We start from the raw sequence: 22688 nt of genomic DNA, 5'->3' as shown, positions 1-22688 counted from the left end.
CTCATGCAATTTGCATCATGCTTTTGCCTCCATTCTGTGATTGGGGTGGCCGAGGTCCTGGGCTGAGATCCTGGAAGCCTGAGCTTTCAGGGGGGGTCTTATACTCTATGACCTTGTCTTAGTCACTAGAGGTTAGGTGCCTGCCTCCTGACAAGGAACCAATCAGAAGTTAGCTGGTCGCGCTATGCTTTACGACCCTGGGTGTACTTTATGGACATGCACACAGCAATGACCCAGAGCATAGCAACCACTCTGGGAGGGCCTATAACAACCAGTTGACCAATCATCACAGGGCAAGCCCTTCAAGGCTGGAGGCACACCAATCGTGAGCCTGTGCATACCCCTGGACACTCCCCTTATGTTGGCCTATAAGATCTCGGTCCTGTGGCTTTTCAGAGTCTTTTTGCTAGCCATCTGCCATGGCGGGTGGGTGAAAGACCCGAGCTAACATGGGGTTAGCTCGTTAAATTACTATAAAGCCTCTTGTAGTTTTCAGCAAGCTCTCGAATCCACCTGGTGATTGGGGTGACCGAGGTCGTGGCCTGGGACCCCTGGATACCTGAGTTTTCCGGGGGTCTAACAGTATCAACAATGGATTGCAATCCGGTATATTTTAGTGATTATCAGTGTGAACTCTGTTATTTTATTCATCTGTTCTTATACCTCCCTTTATCCTGTATGCCAGTTTTATTTTAGCAGCCTCTGTGATTGTTATTTCTGGATCTTCAAAGGTCTTTGCTCTAAATGAGTTAATGGATATCAAGCTCTGGTTCCTGATAAAAGGATTCAGTAGATCATTTTTTGGTTTGGTTTGAAAATACTTCCTACCATTACTTTAAACAAATTTACCATTTTTCCCTCTTAACCAACACTGCTAGTCCTTTGTGTACACTGTGTACACTTAATGCTTTCAGGTCAGTAGGGTGGGTCCTCTTCTCTGAATTGATATCCTTGTTCTGTCTACCTCACAGTCTCTTTTTTGGCAGCCCCTTTTCTAGAGTGGGTGTTTTATTGTCTGTAGGTTTCTTTAAGGTAATTTAATCTGCACCTTAGGGGTTCTTAGCTAACATTTTTGAAGTACCTTAATCAGGAATCTACACTCCAGGGGTAGTTAGTTAACATTTGAAAGACCCTAATCAAGATTCTGTACTCCAGAGGCAACCAGTGCTTCAGTTACTGTTCTCCTCTGCACCAGTGGGTGCATTAATTAGAACAAAGCATGGAAGATGTCATTTTCTACTGGCGAAAGGAGTGATATCTAAGATATATATTTGATCAAGAATTTCCACAGAGATAAGAATGGAGGATGAGATTTTGGGGAGATCCAGTGGCCTTCTAGCCTAAGTAGGAGCTTGTTTTGCTCCTAGACTTGAGACAGCCATAGTAGATGGATTTCTCATGTCAGTTAACACAGATGGACTAATCCTAGCTTTCTTGTTTGCCTTTCCATCAGGAGATCACTGGCTCCACACCCTGGCTACCATTCATTGTTCACGTTTCTTGTCTTCAGCAGTGTTACTCTCTGTTTTGAGCCAGACTTTTTCCTTTCAATTTCAGGGATTATATTTTATGCGTAATTATGTAATAAGCAAATTGAGTATCTCAGTAATAAGAATTATAGTGTGATTTTGAGGCACAGAAATTATTTTTTAGTGGTGATTTTCTTACTGTTTTCAAGAATATTGTCAGTATTGCCAGGTTCTCATCTGTGGTATAGCGTTGTAGATAGGTAATTTGTTTGATTCTTTAGTGGTCTAATTAGGCTTGACAACTTTTTCAAAGGCTCTTAATTTTCTTACTTCTTTTATTTTTTGAGATGATGTAATTATATCATTTCCTGCTTCCTTTCTCCCCTCCCAACCGTCCTGTGTACCCTCCTTTCTCTCTTTCAAATCTGTGACCACTTTTTAAAATTAATTGTTGTTACAAAGGCTCCTTCTCTCCCCCCCCCCCCCCCCCAGCCACTGAAGGCTTTCTCAGAGTGTCCCTGTTCAGAAATGAACTTGGCAAGGCCAGTCTAGGGCTGGAGCCAGTGTTGGGCCAATGGAAAGTTTTGTTTTTTAATCATTTTTTAATTTGAATTAGAAACAAGATTGATTTACATGACAATCCCAGTTCTCTTCTCCCTTCCTTCCTCCCCTACCACCCTAAAACTCTACCTATCACATACCCTTTCTTCCAATCTACACCTGACTCAACCTGTCTGCTCCCTTATGACCTCTGCATCCTTCCTCTTCTTCCCTTCTCATTCTCCTAGCTCCCTCCCCCCTCTTCCCATGCTCTCAAATTGTTCAGGGGATGGTGACCCTTTCCCCTTCTCCAGGGAAGCATGTATGTCTCTCTTAGGATCCTCCTTGTTTACTAGCTTCTCTGGCAGTGTGGATTGTAGGCTGGTAATCCTTTACTCTATGTCTAAAATCCACATATGAGTTAGTACATATCATGTTTGTCATTTTGTGATTGGGTTACCTCGCTCAGAATGGTTTCTTCTAGTTCCATCCATTTTCCTGCAAATTTCAAGAGTCCATTTTTTTTTTCCACTGAGTAGTACTCCATTGTGTAAATATACCACATTTTCTCTATCCATTCTTCAGTTGAGGGACATCTAGGCTGCTTCCAGTTTCTGGCTATTACAAATAGTGCTGCTGTGAACATCGTTGAACAGATGTCCTTGTTGTATGAATGTGCTTCTTTTGGGTATATGCCTAGAAGTGGAATTACTGGATCTTGTGGTAGACTGATTTCCATTTTCTTGAGGAGTCGCCATACTGATTTCCAAAGTGGCTGTACAAGTTGGCACTCCCACCAGCAGTGGAGGAGTGTTCCCCTTTCTCCGCATCCTCTCCAGCATAAACTGTCATTGGTGTTTTTGATTTTAGCCATTCTGACAGGAGTAAGATGGTATCTCAGAGTTGTTTGGATTTGCATTTCCCTGATGGCTAAGGATGTTGAACGCTTTCTTATATGTCTTTCAGCCATTTTAGATTCCTCTATTGAGAATTGTCTATTTAGTTCTGTACCCCACTTTTTAATTGGATTGTTTGGTGTTTTGGAGACTAGCTTCTTGCGTTCTTTATATATTTTGGAGATCAGCTCTCTGTCAGATGTGGGGTTGGTGAATATCTTTTCCCAGTTTGTGGGCTGCCATTTTTTCTTGCTGACTGTGTCCTTTGCCTTACAGAAGCTTCTCAGTTTCAGGGGGTCCCATTTATCAATTGTTGATCTCAGCGTTTGTGTTACTGGTGTTATGTTCAGGAATCAGTCTCCTGTACCGATTAATTCCAGGGTATTTCTCACTTTGTCTTCTAATAGGATCAGTGTGGCTGGGTTTATACTGAAGTCTTTGATCCATTTTGACTTAAGTTTTATGCAGGGGGAAAGGCTTGGGTCTATCTGTAGTCTTCTACATGTCCGCATCCAGTTATGCCAGCACCATTTGTTGAAGATGTTCTCTTTGTTCCAGCGTATAAATTTGAATTGATTGTCAAAAATCAGGTGTTCATAGGTGTGTGGGTTAATATCAGGGTTTTCAACTCTATTCCATTGGTCTACCTTTCTATTTTTGTTCCAATACCAAGCTGTTTTCAGGACTATAGCTCTATAGTAATAGAGCATGAAATCTGGGATGGTGAGGACAAAGGCTCCTCTTTATATTTACTTTTGTGCAATACTGGCAAATAGTTCTTTTCTTATACAGAGCTAATATTGTTTCATTATAACATGTAATTCAAATTACATAGCTTGAAATACTGTACTGTATATTAGCTTTGAACAGTTTGATATTGTGACTTATATTGAATGGCATCTGTCAAGAGTTCCCGTAGTAAACACTTCCATTGTATCATGCCCTAATTAACATGTACAAACAGTAGTGTCAAATGATACGATATGGCATATTCAACAGTGAATTAAAGGTCCTTGTCTTCTGCAGTATTTTGATGTGTGTGGTAAGCCATGATACAAAGTGCTGATTTTATCTTACAAATATTGAGGAAAGAATGCAGCCATGGGCTGATGGTCTAGACTGCTTTCTACATTCATTTGCAGAGTCATTAAACAAAAGTTTTTAGCTTCATAAATAGATTATTCACCTTGTTTACTTGTTATTTTTTTGTTCAATTTCTGTGGGATAGTGTTTTCATCTATGAAGACCCCTGGGTGGTCTTCATCCTGTGATTATTTCAGGTGCGTACTGTCATGTCTGAGTCTTATCTGCTATTTTTTTTTCCATAAATGTGCTGTCTGTAATACTGGTATCCATATAAGTGGCTCTAAGCCATGTAAATAGAGGCATAGTTTATGTGAATGTGAATGTTTCTTGAAAAGGTCTTAGCTATCTTCTCCTTAATCCTTTACCAATCCAGTCAGGTCACAGCCTCCTTCTATGTTTGCCCTCAGCTGCCGCTGTGTGCATCAGCCAAGGTCTGTATAAAGAAAGCAATGTGTATAATAGTAAATACTTGGAACCATCAGGAGTGTAGGACAAATAAGGTAAAAGTCATCCCCATTCTTTAGTATGTTACATTATCCTATCAGGCAGCAGGAGTCTTAAAACTACCCTTGATTTATCTATGGAAATTCAAGGTTAAGAGAATTAGAAATGGAAGTAATATATTTTTAGCTTTCAAATGTCCAATACCTATCTATTGGGTATACAACATCACAATTCAGGTTCACAATTCAGGTGCTTGGGGATGATGTGGACATCAGGAGTTTGGAAAGATGCACAGGTATGCTCTGATTGATGTGTGTAGCCTTACTGAATTTCAGTTAAATTAGTTTTGAATATTTTTTCTAGTAATGCTATCTGACCTTGTAGATGTTTGTGAATATTAGACTTGTCATTTTGATTATATTACCCTTTCACATTGCCTTTTAGTTTTCAGCTGATGTAAGTGAAATAGGTAATACAAATCAGTATATATTGGGCCTGTTAAGTGTTTATGCTCTAGGAGATTTCAAGAGACAACAAGAAGTTAAGTTTTTAAACAGATGTTCATTTCATTATTTAGGTCTTGTTCATGTGTTGCTTTTTCATGAGTTAGCTCTCATATTAGTGTGCATATCCATAGCTATATGACATGTCATTGCAGGCCATATTGACTTAAACTGTATTTACCTTATCATCAGTTACCCTGGGCAGGGAGCTATGATGTCTAGGTGGCTGTTTGTATGTGTCCTGTTTGTGACTCATAAGGGTGGTTTTTACAAAGAGCATATTGAACAGGTAAATTTCCATTACTTTTCTTCCTGCCTGAAGCTCTTCTTGTAGTTCAGCTTCATTTCCTCCTACTCTGTGCTGAATTGGTGGCTCCCTGTTGCTGAGTACTTTTCTTGCCTTGCTGTGGGGTTGGATTTGCTTGATAGAGTATTTCTGTGGCCTGAGGTATCCTCCTTCTTCATGTGTAAAACGAAACCAGGAACTGAAGTGTGTATTTTTTATAACATTACATTTGAAAGTATTGATGATCTTTTAAAAACTTGTCTTCAGATTTTTATCTTTTGAGGCTAAGCCTCTGGGTTCTACTTCCAATTTCATTAGTATTAAACATTATTCTTATTGAATTCTGTATCATTAAACATATTTTATTGCCCTATGAATATGGTCTCTGTCTCTGACTTTCTGGGAGCCTAGTAAGTCTAATAAGACATCATGGATAAATATATAGAGGATTTATTCATAAGAATGAGCTTGTTTAAGTAATTATATCTTGCATGTTACTAAAATACCTTTGGTTCATATTTAAGTGCATCTTTTATGTTAAAATATACAAATCACTAAGCTTACATTTTAGTTAATTAAAATGTATAGATCAGTAGTATTAAGTGTATTCATAGTGTATGTAGATAGTTCCCCCATCCATCTGCATAGCTCTTTTCATCTTGTAAAACTCAAACTCAGTAGTTATTAAAAAGTAACTAGTCCTTGCCCCTGAAAAACAACTATCTACTCTGGTTCTAGGTATTTGACCCCCCCCCAAATAACTTATTATATGTCGAATAATGAGTTTTTGTCTCTGTGACAATCTTATTTCGCTTAGCATGATGTATTCAAGATTCATTCATGTTGCAGTGTGTCAGGCTTCCCTAGTTTTAAAGTGGAGTGACATGCTACTGTTTGTATAGATCACATTTTGCTATTCTGTTTCATGTGTTGGTGAGCACCTGGGTTGCTTCTAAATGCTGTCCCTATAATAATGAGTGCTGTGAATAATGAACCATTATGGGTATATAGATGCGGAGTTGAGAAGTATGTTTCATAATAGATACTGCTTTAGTTTGTAGTGTTCTTGTGCTGTCTTTGGCTTTGATATCTAATGGGCTCACAGGCATTTTCAGAGATGTCTAACTTGTTACATGAATGCCAGAACACATTCTCCAGGCTTCATGGGTGCTGAGCCATCTCTCCAGCCCTAATATGGATTTTATTTATCACATAGTTTTAGTAGGGACAGAGATCTCAGATCACCAGCTAATCCTCCTGACCCACTGACATAGCTTAAGGACTACTGTTTGAGGCTGTTTCCTCCTTTTGAACAAAGATGGTTTGGATAAAGGCTGTATTATAAAGACCTATAGGGATATTTGGCATACAATATAACTTGTAAGAAGGTTTTCATTGATGTAACAAAGGGCTGTGAAAGACAATACCTCCCCCTGCCCCCACAAGTCTGTCTCTCTGTCTCACTCACTTTTATAAACAAGGTATCATTATTTTTGCTAGGCTGACTAGAATTTGCTGTCTAGCCCACACTCACTTTGAAATTCAGTCCCTATTCCTCAGCCCGTCAGTAGCTGGGATTACATGGTGTGGGTTACCATGCTAAGTCACACATATGTTTGAAGAAAAATGTTTTTTTTTCTTGGTAGTTAGTCATTCAGTACTTTTTCACTATTATATTTTTCCCCTAACTCTTCTCATATGGTATGTTGTCTTACATGTTTTTCTCTTCTTTTTTATTTGTTGTAGTTATATACTTTTGCCCCCTACATGTATTTATAACATCTTTTATTCCCTCTGTTTATCACTTATAATTAATAGTAGGAAGTTGAGACTGGGGTTTGAGTTTTTAGAGTTCTCCTGACACGCCATGTCTGGTATTTTAGAGACAGTGTGTAGTTAATTTGTCAGTGAACTTGGGTCACAATTGTGTAAAACCGGAGATTTACCTCTTTTTTTTTTTTCATTCATTTATTTAGTTCATAAATAAAGTCATGCACAATTATGATACACAATACGGTATGTTCAAAATGGCATGGCTAAATTAAACCAATTAACATGTTATATCACACATATTCATCATTTTTGTTTTGAGAACACTTAAAGTATACTATCTCACAACTTTTAAAATATAGCATATTGTTATCAACCATATTTATCATGCTCTCAGTAGACCTCAAGACTTCAGAGTCCATGCCTCTTGTCCAACTGCAGTTTTATATCCTTAAGCCAATCATTTCCACATTGTTAAAAGACCCACATTGAAGCCTAATAGTCATAATTCTGCTCTCTGTTCTCATAAGTTCATCATTTCTAGGTTACACATAAAATTGAAATTGGATTCACCTCTTTCTATATAATTGCTTGTACATTTCATTACTAACCAATTAGTTTGCATTAGGGGCTGCTGAATATTACTATGTAGCTTAATTTAATAGAAAATTCCTCTGATTCCTTTAAGAGAATAATCAAAGCAGTGATCTTCATTAGTCTGCTATGCTGTTGAATTAATGTGGACACTGCATCTCATCTTACTGGTGTGCTTTTCTTTTACAGTGAGGGAGGTGAACCTGCAAGACATCAAGGAGGACTTGGAGTGTGATCCAGAGGAGAGCAGCACTCTTTTCATGGGAATTCTTATTCAGGGGTTGGCCAGACTGAAGAAGATCCCCGAGACAGTTAAAGCCATTAAAGAGCGTTTGGAACAGGAGCTAAAGCAGATTGTGAAGAGGTCAACCACTCAGGTGGCAGACAGCGGCTATCAGAGGGGAGAGAGCCTCACTGTGGACAACCAGCCAAGGTAGCCTGTTGTTGCTTTCTCTTTTCTTGTATACTTTCTAGGGTGGAGAATAAATAACTTATCTTCATGTGGGATTATTTTCTTGAGCTGAGAATACTATATTCCATACATACTCAGGCTAGGCATTGTCTGTCTTGCTTTGATTTGTTGAGAAAATTTAGGCCTTTTGTTCATATTCACAGATATTGAATGCCAGATACAAACCTGTGGAATGATAACACTTTCCACCAGCTGCCTGAGTTCCACTCCCATGTTAGGGCCCCCAAATAACACACAGATTAATATTAGTTACAATGTTGCTGGCCAATGACTAGGATTTCTTATTTGCCAGCTTTGTCTTAAATATCAACCATAACCATTAGTCTATAGATTTTATAAAGACTTACCTTATCGAGGACTCCAGTGGCATTCATCTCTTCCCTGGGATCACATGGTGACCCTCGGTGTTTACTACATTTCCCAGAATCCTCCTCTACTCCTAGCCCCACCTATCTTGCTTCCCTATGGCCAACAGTTTTTTATTCATTAACCAATATGAGAGACGTATATATAGAAGGACTTCCCCCATCAAACCTGTTTGTAATGAAGAGTGTTTATTATCATACATGTTAATAAATTAACAACAAGAAAGAATGGAGCAGTTGTTGAACATGTGTTAGTTACCAAGGTATTTTTGAGATAATTTATGTATATTATTTCATTTAGTTTTCACTGCTACTCTGTAAGCTAGTTATTAGTGTCCACATGTTATATTTGCAAGAACTGAGACTCAGAGATCATGTTAGCCCAAGCTTATATTTGGAGGCTGGCTAGTTTTGGAATTGAGTATATGGTTACTTGATTCCTAAGTCTATGGTCTTTCCTCTGTCTGTGTTTTCTTCTTCATCATGTGGTGCTATTTGTGAATTGGAAAATATCAGAAATTTCTACATTCTCTCAAAACAATAAATTGGACCTGAATGTCAAAGTTTTCGTTTAATAGGCGAGCATGGCACTTGTATTCAGGCCTCAAGAGGTGGCTCTTATACTCTGGGAGAACAGGTTTGTCAGGTCATTTTTTGGAGAATAGCAGTCCAGTATTGTGTGGCAGTATTTGAAATTAGGAGTTAGTTAAAAGTGATCTGTTCATTCTTCCCTCCTTCACTTCTACCCTCCTCCCCTGACACACACCAGGCATACAAGCTGCAGTCGCAAGGGAGAGAAAAACATCAGTGCAGATCTCAATTTATTTGGAGAATAGAAAGCAAATGGATGTGGTGCTGTTTACTCATAATCTCAGTGCTCAGATGTTTGAGGCAGGAGGATCTCGAGGTCATGGGCAGCTTAGGCTACACAGGGAGACATGGTCTCAAGGAAAAAAAGTCACATGAGAAAAAGTACTTTTGTCATTTGTTTGAATGGATATATTCTATGTGGGAGATGGTAATACATTAGAGGTTTTACTTTTCTTAATATGCTACTAAGGAGATTCTGCTGTTTTTACTTAGCACGTACACATTTTAAAAATAGACACTAAGCAGAAATAAGGAGAAAGAATGCTAACTTGTCCTAGATTGTCTCAGACTTATTTTAATATTTTGCAAAAGCTGATGTATTCTATTCATATTTTCTGATTTTTTTGGATATCTAAATAACACTGATACTGACTTAAAAAATCCTTCAAAAATAATTCTCTCATGAACTTCTTTCAAAAGTACTATAATTGCTAATGGAACAACAAAAAAGCTTCAAATTACTATCTACTTGTCTAGCGTTATTGAATGGTTCAAAACAGATGGTTGATCAACATGGGTTTTGGAAAACAGATCTGACAGTATTGGAGCTCCTGGTACCTTACAGGGCTGCCTGCTTTAGATGAAGTTAATGGTTATCATGCTTAGTAAGAACCGTCATGCACATGCATCTACAAAGCAATGCATATGTTTATTATTGGTGCCTTCTTCAGTCTTAATGTCTTTCTTCACTCATGTTGTGATGCAGAGATTCAGAGTTGAACTTTGCTTTTCTTCTTTCTTTTCTGGGTGCCTGCATTTCTGCAGAGACCTTTTGACTCTTTTGACTCTTTGCTAATGAATACTCTAAAATTCTGCTTTGCTATTTGCTCTGATGTTGCAAGTGCCCAGATGAATAGACTGAACTTTCATAGGGAAATAACATTACTGTAATATATACTGGAAATAAAGCAAAGGGCACAGATCAATAAGTTTCCTGCAGCTCTCATTATAGTTGCCCTAAAAGCATAGTGTCTTTTATAGGATTTTGACCTCTTTCTCTTCTATTGGCTCAGCTGTTTCCAGAATTCAGGAGTGGAGATTACAAATCAGGAAAAGCAGAGCAGAGAGTCAGCTCCTTGCCCCAGGAAATTCTAAATGGTTTTCTTTGAAGAATGAGTCAGCAGCAGAGGTTGCTTTTGTTTGTTCTCTCTCTCTCTCTCTCTCTCTCTCTCTCTCTCTCTCTCTCTCTCTCTCTTCTTCTTCTTCTTCTTCTTCTTCTTCTTCTTCTTCTTCTTCTTCTTCTTGTTCTCTTAAAGGATTTTCTTTCTTTTTGTTTTGGTAGACAGGGTACATTGGCTACTAAGAAGCAAATAAATGGCTCATGTTCCATTTTTTTCCCCTGTATAACATAGTTACCTTTTATAAAAGTCAAAATCTACATATTTTTGGCCAGAATCCTTTATTATGAAATAAAACATTACAGAGGAAATAATCACTTGGGGGTAAACCAAATTATTAGATCGAAAACCAAATTCTTGTTCCGGGGTTCCAAATAACTGACAATTCTGAACTGACTTCTGGAAGCTAGTTTCTGATAGTTATAAGGTGCCTTAAAACTCCTCAAGACTTAATTCCCTTAAATTAATCACAGTCATTCAGAAATGATTGTTGTTTCCTTTAGAAAGGATATTATCAAGTTATTCCTTGAGGCATGCATGATGCTTATGTGATGAAATTTTCCTGAGATATTAGTGACATCTGTTTCACAGGGAAGTAAAACCACAGTGGGGTTATTAGTGCCATCATAATTGTTATTTTACTATTTCAAGACTTATTGCTAGAGATAGAAGAATCTGTTTTCCTTAAGAGAAATTGGGATATAGGCAAAAATCCCCTTCCATTCCCAACGTGCATAGTCTCTGGCTAACCCTAGTGAAATAAATTATTATAAGACATTTATATGCAAATGCAGCTCTGAGGCAAGGCACTAACATAGATACTGTAAGTTTCCCTGGAAGTTTCATTGTTCATCTCCATCTTGTTATATATATTGTGGTTGTGATGCATTGCAGGCCTGTTTCCATTTGTCTTATGCAAAGCAAGTTAATGTTGTGTGGTATTTTGCTGGAAATGGAGACGGAATGAGGCTGTTGAATTCCATCTTGCTTTAATTTATACAGAGCCAGAATACTTTCTTCATCAGCTTAAAAAAATCATTTTGATGACCTACTTTTTATTTTTTATTTTCTAAACTATGCATTTATTCATATTCATAGAGAAATATTTTATCTTCTTGGTTCTTTCATTATCAACAGTGTTTATAAACTTTTCTACACTGGTAAAGGGAAATGCTCAGCTACTATTAGGCTGCTCTTACTTATTTGGTAAGTGTTAACTCAGGGTGACAGGTACCTTGCCAGCCTAGCACAACCATTTGCTATTTATTGTTCCCCTCAAAGGCAAGGCAGTGTCTTCAGCTTCACACGCACTGTGGCCACAGCCTCTGTAGTTTAGAACCAATTTTTTCAATTTTTGCTCCATTATTGTTGATTATTCCCAAAAATCTATCCAATGAGATTTTCGTATCGTTGTTATATCAAAGAAGCCAGAAGAAATTCTTTAGTTGTTCACAAATACCAAAAGTAAGAGGAAAACACTGAAGGAAAAAAGTGTTCTCGTAAGTATTGAATCTTGTCAAGAGTAAGAAGGAAGTGAGCCAGAGGAGGTAGGTAGTGGTGATTCGATTGTATATGACAACTACTCTGTTTTGGTATGTATCTGAAGGCAAAAGCTCATTGCAGATAGATGCTACTACACTGTAAACTGTTGACCTGGAAGAGGACAGGAAGAATTGGATGAGGTTGAAGCTTCTATGGGATAGAGATTATTCATACTAAATTTTAGTATAGAAAAATGGCATAGATCCATAAGGCTTTGTTTTTAAAGAAAATTTTGTTATGTATAGCTTTATGTATGTATTTGGTTATTTATCTAATTTTTGATTGTACCTAGAATGAAGAAAAAACTAATTTGCCCTATTTGGTCCATAAATTTATATTTTAGTAGAGTACCCACTAGGCTCATAGTAAGTTTTAAATGAAAGAATGAATCCCATATAGAGTGAATATTTGCTATGGACCAGACACTAAACTAAAATTCTAAAGAGTCAGACATTGCACTGTCCTCAAGGAGTTTAAAGGGGAAGAAAGGTACCCTCAGATCAGTACATTGTTGCAAACTGTAATAAAGGCATAGGGGACAAGCAGAAGGTACCTTGGAAGCCTGTGCTTAGGTACTTATCAGGAAATGGCTTGCATCACTGATATTTTTGGAAGCCAAGTAAGGCAGCATTTATTGTTTATAGTAGCTGTAGTTGTCAGGCTCATTCATTTGATAAAACCAGCTTGTTTTTCTAGTTGTGCAGTCAGCACGATATTAACATCTCAAATGTGAGAAGGAAAAGAACCAGACCCTTGCCTCACCATTTTCACAGTTTACGCTAACCTCAGTGTCTTATTAAATTTTGATGAGTACTGCCAAGTGTACTTTTCTTAGAGATGCACATTTTCATGTTATGGATAATTTTTTAGGGTTGTATGTTCCCTTGCCAATACATTATATTGTCAGATACTTTTATATTTGCCAATCTGAGAGGTGAAAAGTGACATTTCTAGTGTGGTTTGGATTTGTTTCTTCTTGTTGTGAGTGAGAGCACAGGTTTTTTTTTTTGTATAACAATAAGTTGTTATGGTATCTGCATTATGTCTGGATGTAATGCTTCAAAATAAGCTGGTTTGAGAATAGGTGCAGAACCCAAATTGAGATGAAGGAGACTTACTGGGTACCGGTGCTGGGTTAAGGTGGTCCATTATCTTGTTACTTTCAGTTTTTTGGTGTAGACATAAGGAGCCACACAGATTATGCACAGCTAAGTGAGTAAAAGCTTATTTGTTTAGTTTTTTGTTTTTCAAGACAGTATTTTTCTGTATAATAGTCCTGGCTGTTCTGGATATGTGTGTCTATATGGTTCTGGAGAAGGGCCACATACATTATATCAGATCCTATTTACTGTGCTGGATCACAGTGTGCTGTTCATTCCTCTCATTTCTGCCTGCTATGTGTCTGTCCTGTAATTGATTGACAGGGTAACTCTGTGCTTGCTGAGTAATTCTAACACCGACCATTCCTCACGCTATAGTTACGTTTTTTTCAAGGTTAATACTCATTTCCCACCACCTTCCCCACCTCCTGTCTCTCAGCCTCTGAAGACTATAGCATTTTCAAAAATGCATTGGGTTATTCCTATAAAGTTTGAAAATGTATACTTTTACAATATTTTTCAAATTTGGGGTCTGGCACTCTGTAGGAGGACCTACTGATTTAAAAGGGCATGCTTATAATGTGGTTTTATCCAGGCGGAAGTCAAAAGGCTCATATCCCAAGGTTAACTTCACAGTACAAGTACAGTATTTGTGGAAAGAGAAAAATGGAATATTTCTTGTGATTTCTTTTAGACCAGTGGCTGGAATTAGGCATGTGTTTCCTTTTCAAATAATAGCATTTCCTTTTTATCTCTTCTTTCTGTGTTAGGCACTCTTCTTCTGAGTGTCTAAAATGCAGGACTTCGTAGAAACTGGTTACTTTATTTTGCAGAAAATTCATTTGAGAGCAGCTTTAAAGCAAGGTCAGGCGTTTGTCCTTGTGGTGTCTTGTAGCCATTCCCAGGCACTGCATGTAGCACCTGGACATGCTTGGAATCAGGAAGGGCCTCCATGTGATTTAGATGAAGAGTTAATTCAAATCAAAGCAAGCGAGAAGAAAGTAAATTTAACTTCAGTGATTATGATTCCATTTGATTGAATCTCTACTTTTGATTACACGTATCACTGAGAACATGCTTTAAATATACCCAGCTATTAAATATTGAAGGGTATGAAGAATGAACCAGGGACATAGTGAGGAAACTCTACCATTCTTTAACGAGCATGTATCACTCATGACTGTACTATTTGTTTTTAAACAAATGATAATCGCTTTGAGTGTGGAACTTATGTTAACTAAGATGGATAATTCATTACCTTGGATGATCCTAAGTCTCTCTACTTTTAATAATACGTGACCAAATTACTAGCAGCTCTGTAACAGATGAAGTGAGTTAGTAATGTCAGTATGTTCACAGTTACTTTGTAAACATGAAGTTGGATAGCTGTCTTTCTGGTTCTACATTGTCCTTTGCTTTTAGTCTCTACAAAAAGGGCTTGTGATTGATGGGCTGGAGGTAATTCTCAATAAAAATAAATTTCTTAAAGCTTTGTTTTGCATTTGATAGTTAAAAACCAAGCTGATCTTGCCATCTCTTGTATATCAGGTTTAAATTAGAGATTGGACCAGTTAAGGGAATGGATAATAATAATAATAATAATAATAATAATAATAATAATAATAATAATAATGGAATAAGGCGATTTCTTTCCTGGATTGTTGTAGCTTTATTTCAGTGTCACCCTTCATGCTGCATCAAAGTACAAACAGACGGATGTACAGAAAAACACTCTCATCAGTTGAGAATCTCCTCTTGGTGATGAGTAGCAGCAATGCAGGTGTGACCGAAACCCCTTCATTTATAGTTCAGGCTCTCTGGACCCCTAGCTTTTGGCCTACCACTTTGTTAGGTCTAGTGAGTTGGTAAGATGGGGGTTAGCTTGGCGTTTGTAGTGTGGTTTAGGATCATGCCTAATACTTTAAACAAGTAATTAGCTGTAATAGAGAGACAGAGGATAATATTTCAACAGGAAGTGGGGAGTGTGTAAACTGGGGTGTGGGTGCAGAGTCATGGGATCTGTTAGATGACTCTGGGGCTGGGGTGTGGGTGCAGAGTCATGGGATCTGTTAGATGACTCTGGGGCTGGGGTGTGGGTGCAGAGTCATAGGATCTGTTAGATGACTCTGGGGCTGGGGTGTGGGTGCAGGGTCATAGGATCTGTTAGATGACTCTGGGGCTGGGGTGTGGGTGCAGGGCCATAGGATCTGTTAGATGACTCTGGGGCTGGCGTGTGGGTGCAGAGTCATAGGATCTGTTAGGTGACTCTGGGGCTGGGGTGTGGGTGCAGAGTCATAGGATCTGTTAGGTGACTCTGGGGCTGGGGTGTGGGTGCAGAGTCATAGGATCTGTTAGATGACTCTGGGGCTGGGGTGTGGGTGCAGGGCCATAGGATCTGTTAGATGACTCTGGGGCTGGGGTGTGGGTGCAGGGCCATAGGATCTGTTAGATGATTCTGGGGCTGGGGTGTGGGTGCAGGGCCATAGGATCTGTTAGATGATTCTGGGGCTGTTTGCAAAGCAGGCTGCCACCTCACCTAAGTGAGTCTCACAACTGGCTTCATCACAGGAGGGCTATTACTACTAATCCACTCCAGATTTGTCCCAAGAAATGTAAAATCTGAAATAATTTGACAGTTCAGAAAGCTTACTGGTGGTGGATTTAAGATTACAAGTGGCTTCTTTCACTATTCTCTTGCTGCATGCCCCTTGCAGTGTGCTCCATGGTAGGCCTCTCAGAGGTTACTGAACTTGTTCAGAAGTGGGATAAGCAGCCACAGAGGGAAGGGGTCCTATTAGCTCACTGGAGACTCAAATCTAGTTATCTCAGAAATTCCTCAAGTGACCTTGTACATTTGTGCACCATGAGTCACATACAACCCCGCACTAAGAAACCTGAAACCTTAAGATATGCTGTCTCACGGCAGAAGGTTCACGAGCAGTCGTTTCCTAGTGTTCTGCTGTTATGAAATACTGTTTTTGGAATAGGAAGGATGCCTTTAAAAGAGTGACATTGATATTTCGATTCAAAAGGATGGAGGATTGGACTTACTTTCTATTTTTGGTCACTAACTTGCCACACATTAGACTTAGTTCATTCAAGGAGAAGCCTGATTTGACAGGAGGGACGGATACAGGAAAGAACTGACTAGAACCAGGGCCATTCATTGCTACTCTTCATTCACTGTGTGTGGTTAATAGTGTTCTGTTCTTTTCATAGTGCAGATGGAGAATTAGTCAGCATTCTTCAAATAGTATCTTTTTGTAAATCATGAAGAAATAAGTGGTAAAAAAGTATCTCTGCCTCTTAAAAGTCACCTCTAGATAATCTTGAAGATTAAATGGAGGTTGTGTTCTGTTTCAGATGGAAGAGACCAGGTCACCAGAGCTTATTCAGAAAGTGTTTCTGTGAAGTACAGGCCAGCAAAGCTAAGACCATCTTGATATGATGCAGTTGAGGACTGATTTGTTTTTATAGAAATTGTTAACCAAGTCTAGTACTTCCTTAAGTTCTAGGGCATAACAGTAGGGAGTAAATATCCATTTTCTGCCAGTGGGAAAGTGCAGAACCCTGATATTAAGGTCTCAGCAGATAAATAGTGAACATAATTAATTTTTCTGCATTGTATGTTTACTTTGTGACCAAGTAAGGCAGCTTCTTGGCGGCCAACCTGAGTTTTCTAGCCAAATGACTAATCCAAGGTTCCCAGGATGTTAAATTTAGATTCAGATAGTCTTATCTCACCTTAAATATTGAGCCGTTTTCACAGCTTGATGGAATACCTTTGCACCATGGTTTCTTGTTGTCAATAGTAAGTTCCCTAACAGTTCTTAACCCTCTGCCTTTTTGCACAGTGGCAATTGATGATGGGAACTACAGGGAATTTCCAGGTAGGAAGTTAGGAGAAACACTGAGAGGATGAATGTTTTACCTACATGCTTAGAAGAATGCTGTTTTTTTTTTGTTGTTGTTTATTTGTTAGTTGATTTTATTTTTCATTGTGTGTGTATATAAAATAAATCCCGGATTTATTTATTTATTTATCATTTATTTATTTATTTATTTATTTATTTATTTATTTATTTATTTATTTATTTTGGTTTTTCGAGACAGGGTTTCTCTGTGGCTGTGGAGGCTGTCCTGGAACTAGAGACTAGGCTGGTCTCGAACTCACAGAGATCTGCCTGCCTCTGCCTCCCGAGTGCTGGGATTAAAGGCATGTGCCACCACCGCCTGGCCTTTATTTAATTTCTTTTATTTTTTATTTTTTTGGTATTCTAGGTATAAGTCCTATGAAGCTGTGGTTTATAGTTTCTGTTTCTAATTTTGTGGGATTGAGTTTTCCCTTTCTTGGTGGTATCATTTGAAATAAAAAAAAGTACTGTTTTCTCATGTAGCTGCAGGTCTATTATTATTTGCAGTTGTATTGCTATAAAGCATCGCTGAACTTCCCTCTGTTGAGGGAATTCATAGCTCAAGTAGGTAGAGCTGCCAGTAGAGCCTTCACAAGTCTAGCCCATCTTTCCTTCCAGCTAATACTCCACCTCTCTTCTTTGGAGCTGAGATATCTATAATATAATGGCAGGCCTGCCTTGATCATGAGCCTACAGGAGTGGCTGAGGCTGGCCCTTTGTCAGCATTCCTTTTATTAAGGGCTGCTATTTCCTCAATGTAAATAGAGACTGAACCTGATCTTTCTCTAGTGGATCTTTCCTAGCAGAGCCCTGCTTCTTCTCATTCAGCTGCTCTGCTACCTGGCAGATATGATGCACAGATGTGGAGGGCAGTGGTGTTGGAAGTTATCATTCCTCTTAGTGTAGCCAGTTCACTTCCCATGCCTCTGCTCCCTTGCTAGTTCATAGCTCTGAACCCAGAACTTCAAGGTACTGGAATGTTGGACCAGTGTCTTTTAGACTTCTGAATGTCATTGATTAATGTGTTTTCAAACACTGTTAAGTTTAACATGGCCCTTAAGTTTCTTTTTGTCAGAAAGGACATTGGGTTATATAACCCCTATCATAATAGAAGCATTAACAGAAATATAACAACTCTGAGAGTTCATTATCAAGAGAGTTGAAAGAAGAAGTTATTTAAAGTCAATATATTGCTTTAATGTTTCTTATTTTGCTATCTCTGAAAAATGCATATTGTTTAGAGACTCATACTGGAGCCGTATTCTAATATACTTACCAGCAATTTTAAGTAGAAATTGGCCCACTTCAGTTGGCCTATTATTTTCTGTGTATGATCTCAGTTCAAGCTTTATCAATTATTTCTTAACACTGAAGTAACTGTTGTGGCTGTTGGGCTTAGTTAGCTAAGTCTTCTTTCTACTGGTATTTGTATGGCTTTCCAAAACAGAAAAATGTGACATATGTTGATATAAATCTGAGCTGACATTGAGAAGATAAAAGTTATCTTTCATAAGATATGATGGCTCTCCTGTTTACCTATGCAATGTGTCATTTCTAGATTATGCAAGTCTACTGCAGGCTGACTGTACTACATAAATTCTATTCTCTCCCATTGAAATTACAATGTCAAATAGATATTAGAGTTTTATCATAGTTTAGTTATTGGCTGTCACATTGGCTCATTAATTACAACAGTTGTGCAATAAAAAAGCCACAGGAATAGATAATGTGCTGTGTGTTTTTGTGTGATTATAGTTGTAACCCCTACTTATGGCAGTGAAGTCTTGTTAATTGACACAGCCATAATGCACCATTGGTTTGCTGTTCTTCTTTGAGGTTGGCTTATCAGTCTGTTAAGGATCTGGGAACTGAGAAACATGCAATGAGGCTCACATTTCAAGGTTTTAAAATCCTTTCATGATATAGACATTCAATTTATTCAATAAATATTTGTTAAACGTGTTCTAAGTGCTCTTGAGTATAGAAATATATAATGTAGAATCTACTCTGAAAAAAGTAATAATGGAGAGGGGAGGCAGAATACCTGTATAAAGGTCAATGTGATCCATATATAAGCTACATATGTAAGCCCCATGTGATAAGTTCCCTAAAACTAGGTTGAACTACTCTCTAAGCTAAGAGGAGGAAGTAATTCCAGGCCTAAATGATCAGTAAAGCTATAAAGCCAAGTGGTAGAGGAATGACTTTGTATCATGACAGAAAGCTCTGAGCTTTCTTAAATACACATCTGTATTCTAGAATGGTAGTGAGAGGTAGGTGGCTGAATGCACTGGCTTGGAAATCAACTTTTGTTCTCAGACCAGCTGCCTTGCAACCTCATTTTGTGTCCTTGAGTGTATAGTATTGATGTAATAATATGTGTCCAGCATATCTCACTATGATAAATGAGATAATGCGGATGCCTAAGCTGCTCCCTGTAGTGAAAGTCAGATTGCTTAGCAGGTGTCTATTTTTTTTCCAGGCACCTTAGGCCATGCATTTGAATGATAGTAAGCACAGCTTCCCATGACTAACCGGATTAGTGTCCTTACCAAAGCACTCTGTTTATTGCCAGGGAATAGCATATTTTGTGTGGCATCTGAACGGCTGTCTAAAAAATTTGTCAGAATTCATTGGAGACTACCTGTATGAATACAGAGTAGTTGTGATTCTATAACCTCAAATATGCTAAAAAGGAACTGTGTTTGTTAGGCTGCTAGTTTAGGAACTTCACAATGGATTTATACATTCTTAAGTTATCTTCATTTAGTGATAGTAATATGGAACTAGATAGATTTAGAAGATTGCTTAGATTGTGTAGGTGTTGGAAATCAAATCTGTTGGAATGTGATATTTGTATTATGTACATGATGATATGTGTCTCACTGGAGTTGATTTTTTTTTCTTTCAGGCTAGTGTAAACCAGTTGTGTGTGACTGTATGCCTTTATGTAAATGTTATTTATTTGTTTGTTTTTTCCACAGGTTACTTCTAGAACTGCTGGAGCTGTTGTTTGACAAGTTTAATGCTGTAGCCACTGCACACTCTGTGGTGCTGGGGTACCTGCAGGATTCTGTTGGGACCCAGCCACCTCAGCAGGAAGAGATTAAATTATATGACATGGCAGATGTGTGGGTGAAGATCCAAGATGTGCTGCAGGTAATGGCTTTGTACAAAGGCTACCATCTTGATTGGCGGCAACAGTATAGAGTAATAGTAAACAGTGACCTAAATTATTACCTTAGGGAGCCCAAACTGATGAGGAAGCTTTCAATGAAAGGGGATGCCGTTAGTTTCTACCATCTTTAAAAAGACTTCTAATAAACTTTATTATTATTCTCATTAGTTTTAGTACTTGGTCAAACTTGACAAGTAAGAGCTGATTCTCAATATGTAGCAATCAAACATATGTACTTTCAGGTTTCTAGGCACAAGTTCTTTACCTCATTGAAATTAGTCATATGTTTAGCTAATAAATAGCCTGGGTGGTTAAGAGAGGAAGATCATGAGTTTGAGGCCATTCTGGGCTTTACACAGAGTTCATTGCTGGCCATGACTATGGATTGAGACACCATTTCAAAAGAGAGAGAACAAGGGGTGGGGGCCGTGTGGGGAAGAGAGAGAATAATAAATTCTAAACGTTTTAAAGCTGTTTTATGAACACAGCTGAGCTTAATTTACTGACTGTTTTCTTATCATCACTTTTTCTGTGTATTGGGTGAAATGACTGGACAGGACTAATTCAGAGAGATTAGAATAAATCTGTGGGTTGGAAATGTATCACTTTTATTTGTTGAAGATCGAAGGAATTTCATTACTGTTTGATATGATACTGCTGACATGGCATTTAGAAAGTGCATTATATTTTTCTCTTTGCCAGCAAGATATATTTGATTTGTCCAGATGAAAATTAGAAGTGCAATTAAGAGTTAGCTGAAACAAATTTGACATAGCTAAGTAGAAATGGTAATATCTACTTAATATTAAAAGAGGTAAGTACATGTAGAGAATTGAAAAATGTAACTGTTGGAATGAAATCACTTGCACAGAAAATAGGAATGCTTGCAGTGATAAATAAATCATGAATGCAAATTGTAGTCATTTTTGAGAATATATGCACGCTCTGGTAGATTGAATAAGATTGATTCTTAGTAACTCATTTTCTAGACTTATTTTTGGGAGTGAGGTGCAATGAGTTTGGTCTGTTTAGATGGATTGAATCTACTTTTTCTAGATCCTTTTACTGATATGTCAATTACTGTGTACCTGTAGTAGGTACTTGAGAAATGTGTATATTGGATTAAATATCTTTATGGTTTGGAGCTGGTTATTTAATACTTTGCATTCTGGTTTGCTTATCTGCCACATAGAAATGAAATGTGCTTTTCATGCTACAAAATAACACGACAAAGCAATTTCAAATATTGTTGTATGTATAGTTCTGGCCATGTTGAAATTATCTTTTATATTTTATAGTAAGCAACTGTAAACCTGAATGGACTCAGGTAATACAGTTAGCAAAAAGCATAGTGGGGAAAATGATAAACATCATCTCTGACTTGCCTCAGGGTCAGCCTAAGCCAGAAACTAATGGGTGTCACTTTGAAAGTGCCAGGAAGAAAACATTGTCAATCTAGAATATTGTGCCAACCGCATGTGAAGATAAGACAGACATTTTCAAATGAGTTAAAACTGAAGGAATTTAGACCTACACTTAAGAAATGTAGAGTTTTTAAGCTGAAGGAAAGTGATACTAAATGGTAATTGCAGGAAAACATAGGTGGGCAGCAGTGAAATATCAGTTTCCTTATTTGTTGACTTCTTGATCTTTTGATGGAGTTTCACTTACATTTAAAGCAAAACTAGTAACCATATATGATCATTTTATAACATATGGGAGTAATTATATAACAATAATTTCAGAATGATTATATTTCTGGTAAACAAATCTCTTTGGCATAAGTTTCTTATGGCACATGTAAAGATGTATAATATTTAGGATAAATTATGATAAGTTCAGAATTTGTCATTTAATCCCTAGGGCACTAAAACAGTAGAATGAATATATAGAAAAAACCTTTGCCAGAGGAGATAAAATTGATCACTGAATAATTGATTAATTTAAATGAAATCAGGAAAGGAGGCAAAAAGAACAAAGGAGAAAGAAAAGATAAAGAACAAAGCCAAGATGATATGGTAGGACATAAATAGAAAGGTGCATCCTAACTATACCATTATATTAAATATAAATAACAAAGCTTCCTAGTTAAATGTCAGAGGTCATACTGGATTAAAGACAAAGAAAAATAAGACACAGATGTAATGATAAGTCTTTCCACCAAGCCACCCCAGCCCCGCCACCACATGGGCGCCCGAAATAACACACACAGATTAATATTAGGTACAATGCTGCTGCCAATGACTAGGATTTCTTATCTGCTATCTCTGTCTTAAGTATCAATCATAATTATTAATCTATATATTTTATAAAGATTTATGTGATAAAGGACACCAGCGGCATGCATCCTCTCTTGTCGGGTTCATATGGTGGCTCCCAGAGAAGAGAGGAGAGGGAAGAAAAGAGAGGAGGAGGAAGAGGAAGAGAGCGATTTCCTGCTTGTCCCTGCTTATATTCTGAGTCTGCCTGCTATGTCACTTCCTGCCTGGATCACAAGACTTCTTTTTACTATATTTCTCAGAATCCTCCTCGACTTCCTAG

The 22688-nt window shown here is 37.8% G+C and overlaps 1 protein-coding gene across 2 annotated transcripts in view; it reads left to right on the top strand.

The window, feature by feature from the left end:
• Exoc4 (exocyst complex component 4) overlaps positions 1-22688 on the top strand; it is a 691582-nt gene that overhangs the window by 78161 nt on the left and 590733 nt on the right. For both annotated transcript variants that reach the window (XM_027391411.2, XM_027391412.2), the window contains exons 6-7: positions 7778-8021; positions 19954-20128. In XM_027391411.2, coding sequence (XP_027247212.1) covers positions 7778-8021; positions 19954-20128 — 419 coding nt within the window. The remainder of the gene's footprint in view (positions 1-7777; positions 8022-19953; positions 20129-22688) is intronic.

The sequence above is a fragment of the Cricetulus griseus genome, assembly GCF_003668045.3.
Source record: "Cricetulus griseus strain 17A/GY chromosome 1 unlocalized genomic scaffold, alternate assembly CriGri-PICRH-1.0 chr1_0, whole genome shotgun sequence".
In the NCBI taxonomy this organism is placed as follows: domain Eukaryota; kingdom Metazoa; phylum Chordata; class Mammalia; order Rodentia; family Cricetidae; genus Cricetulus; species Cricetulus griseus.
This window is presented reverse-complemented; position numbering and strand designations above follow the sequence as displayed.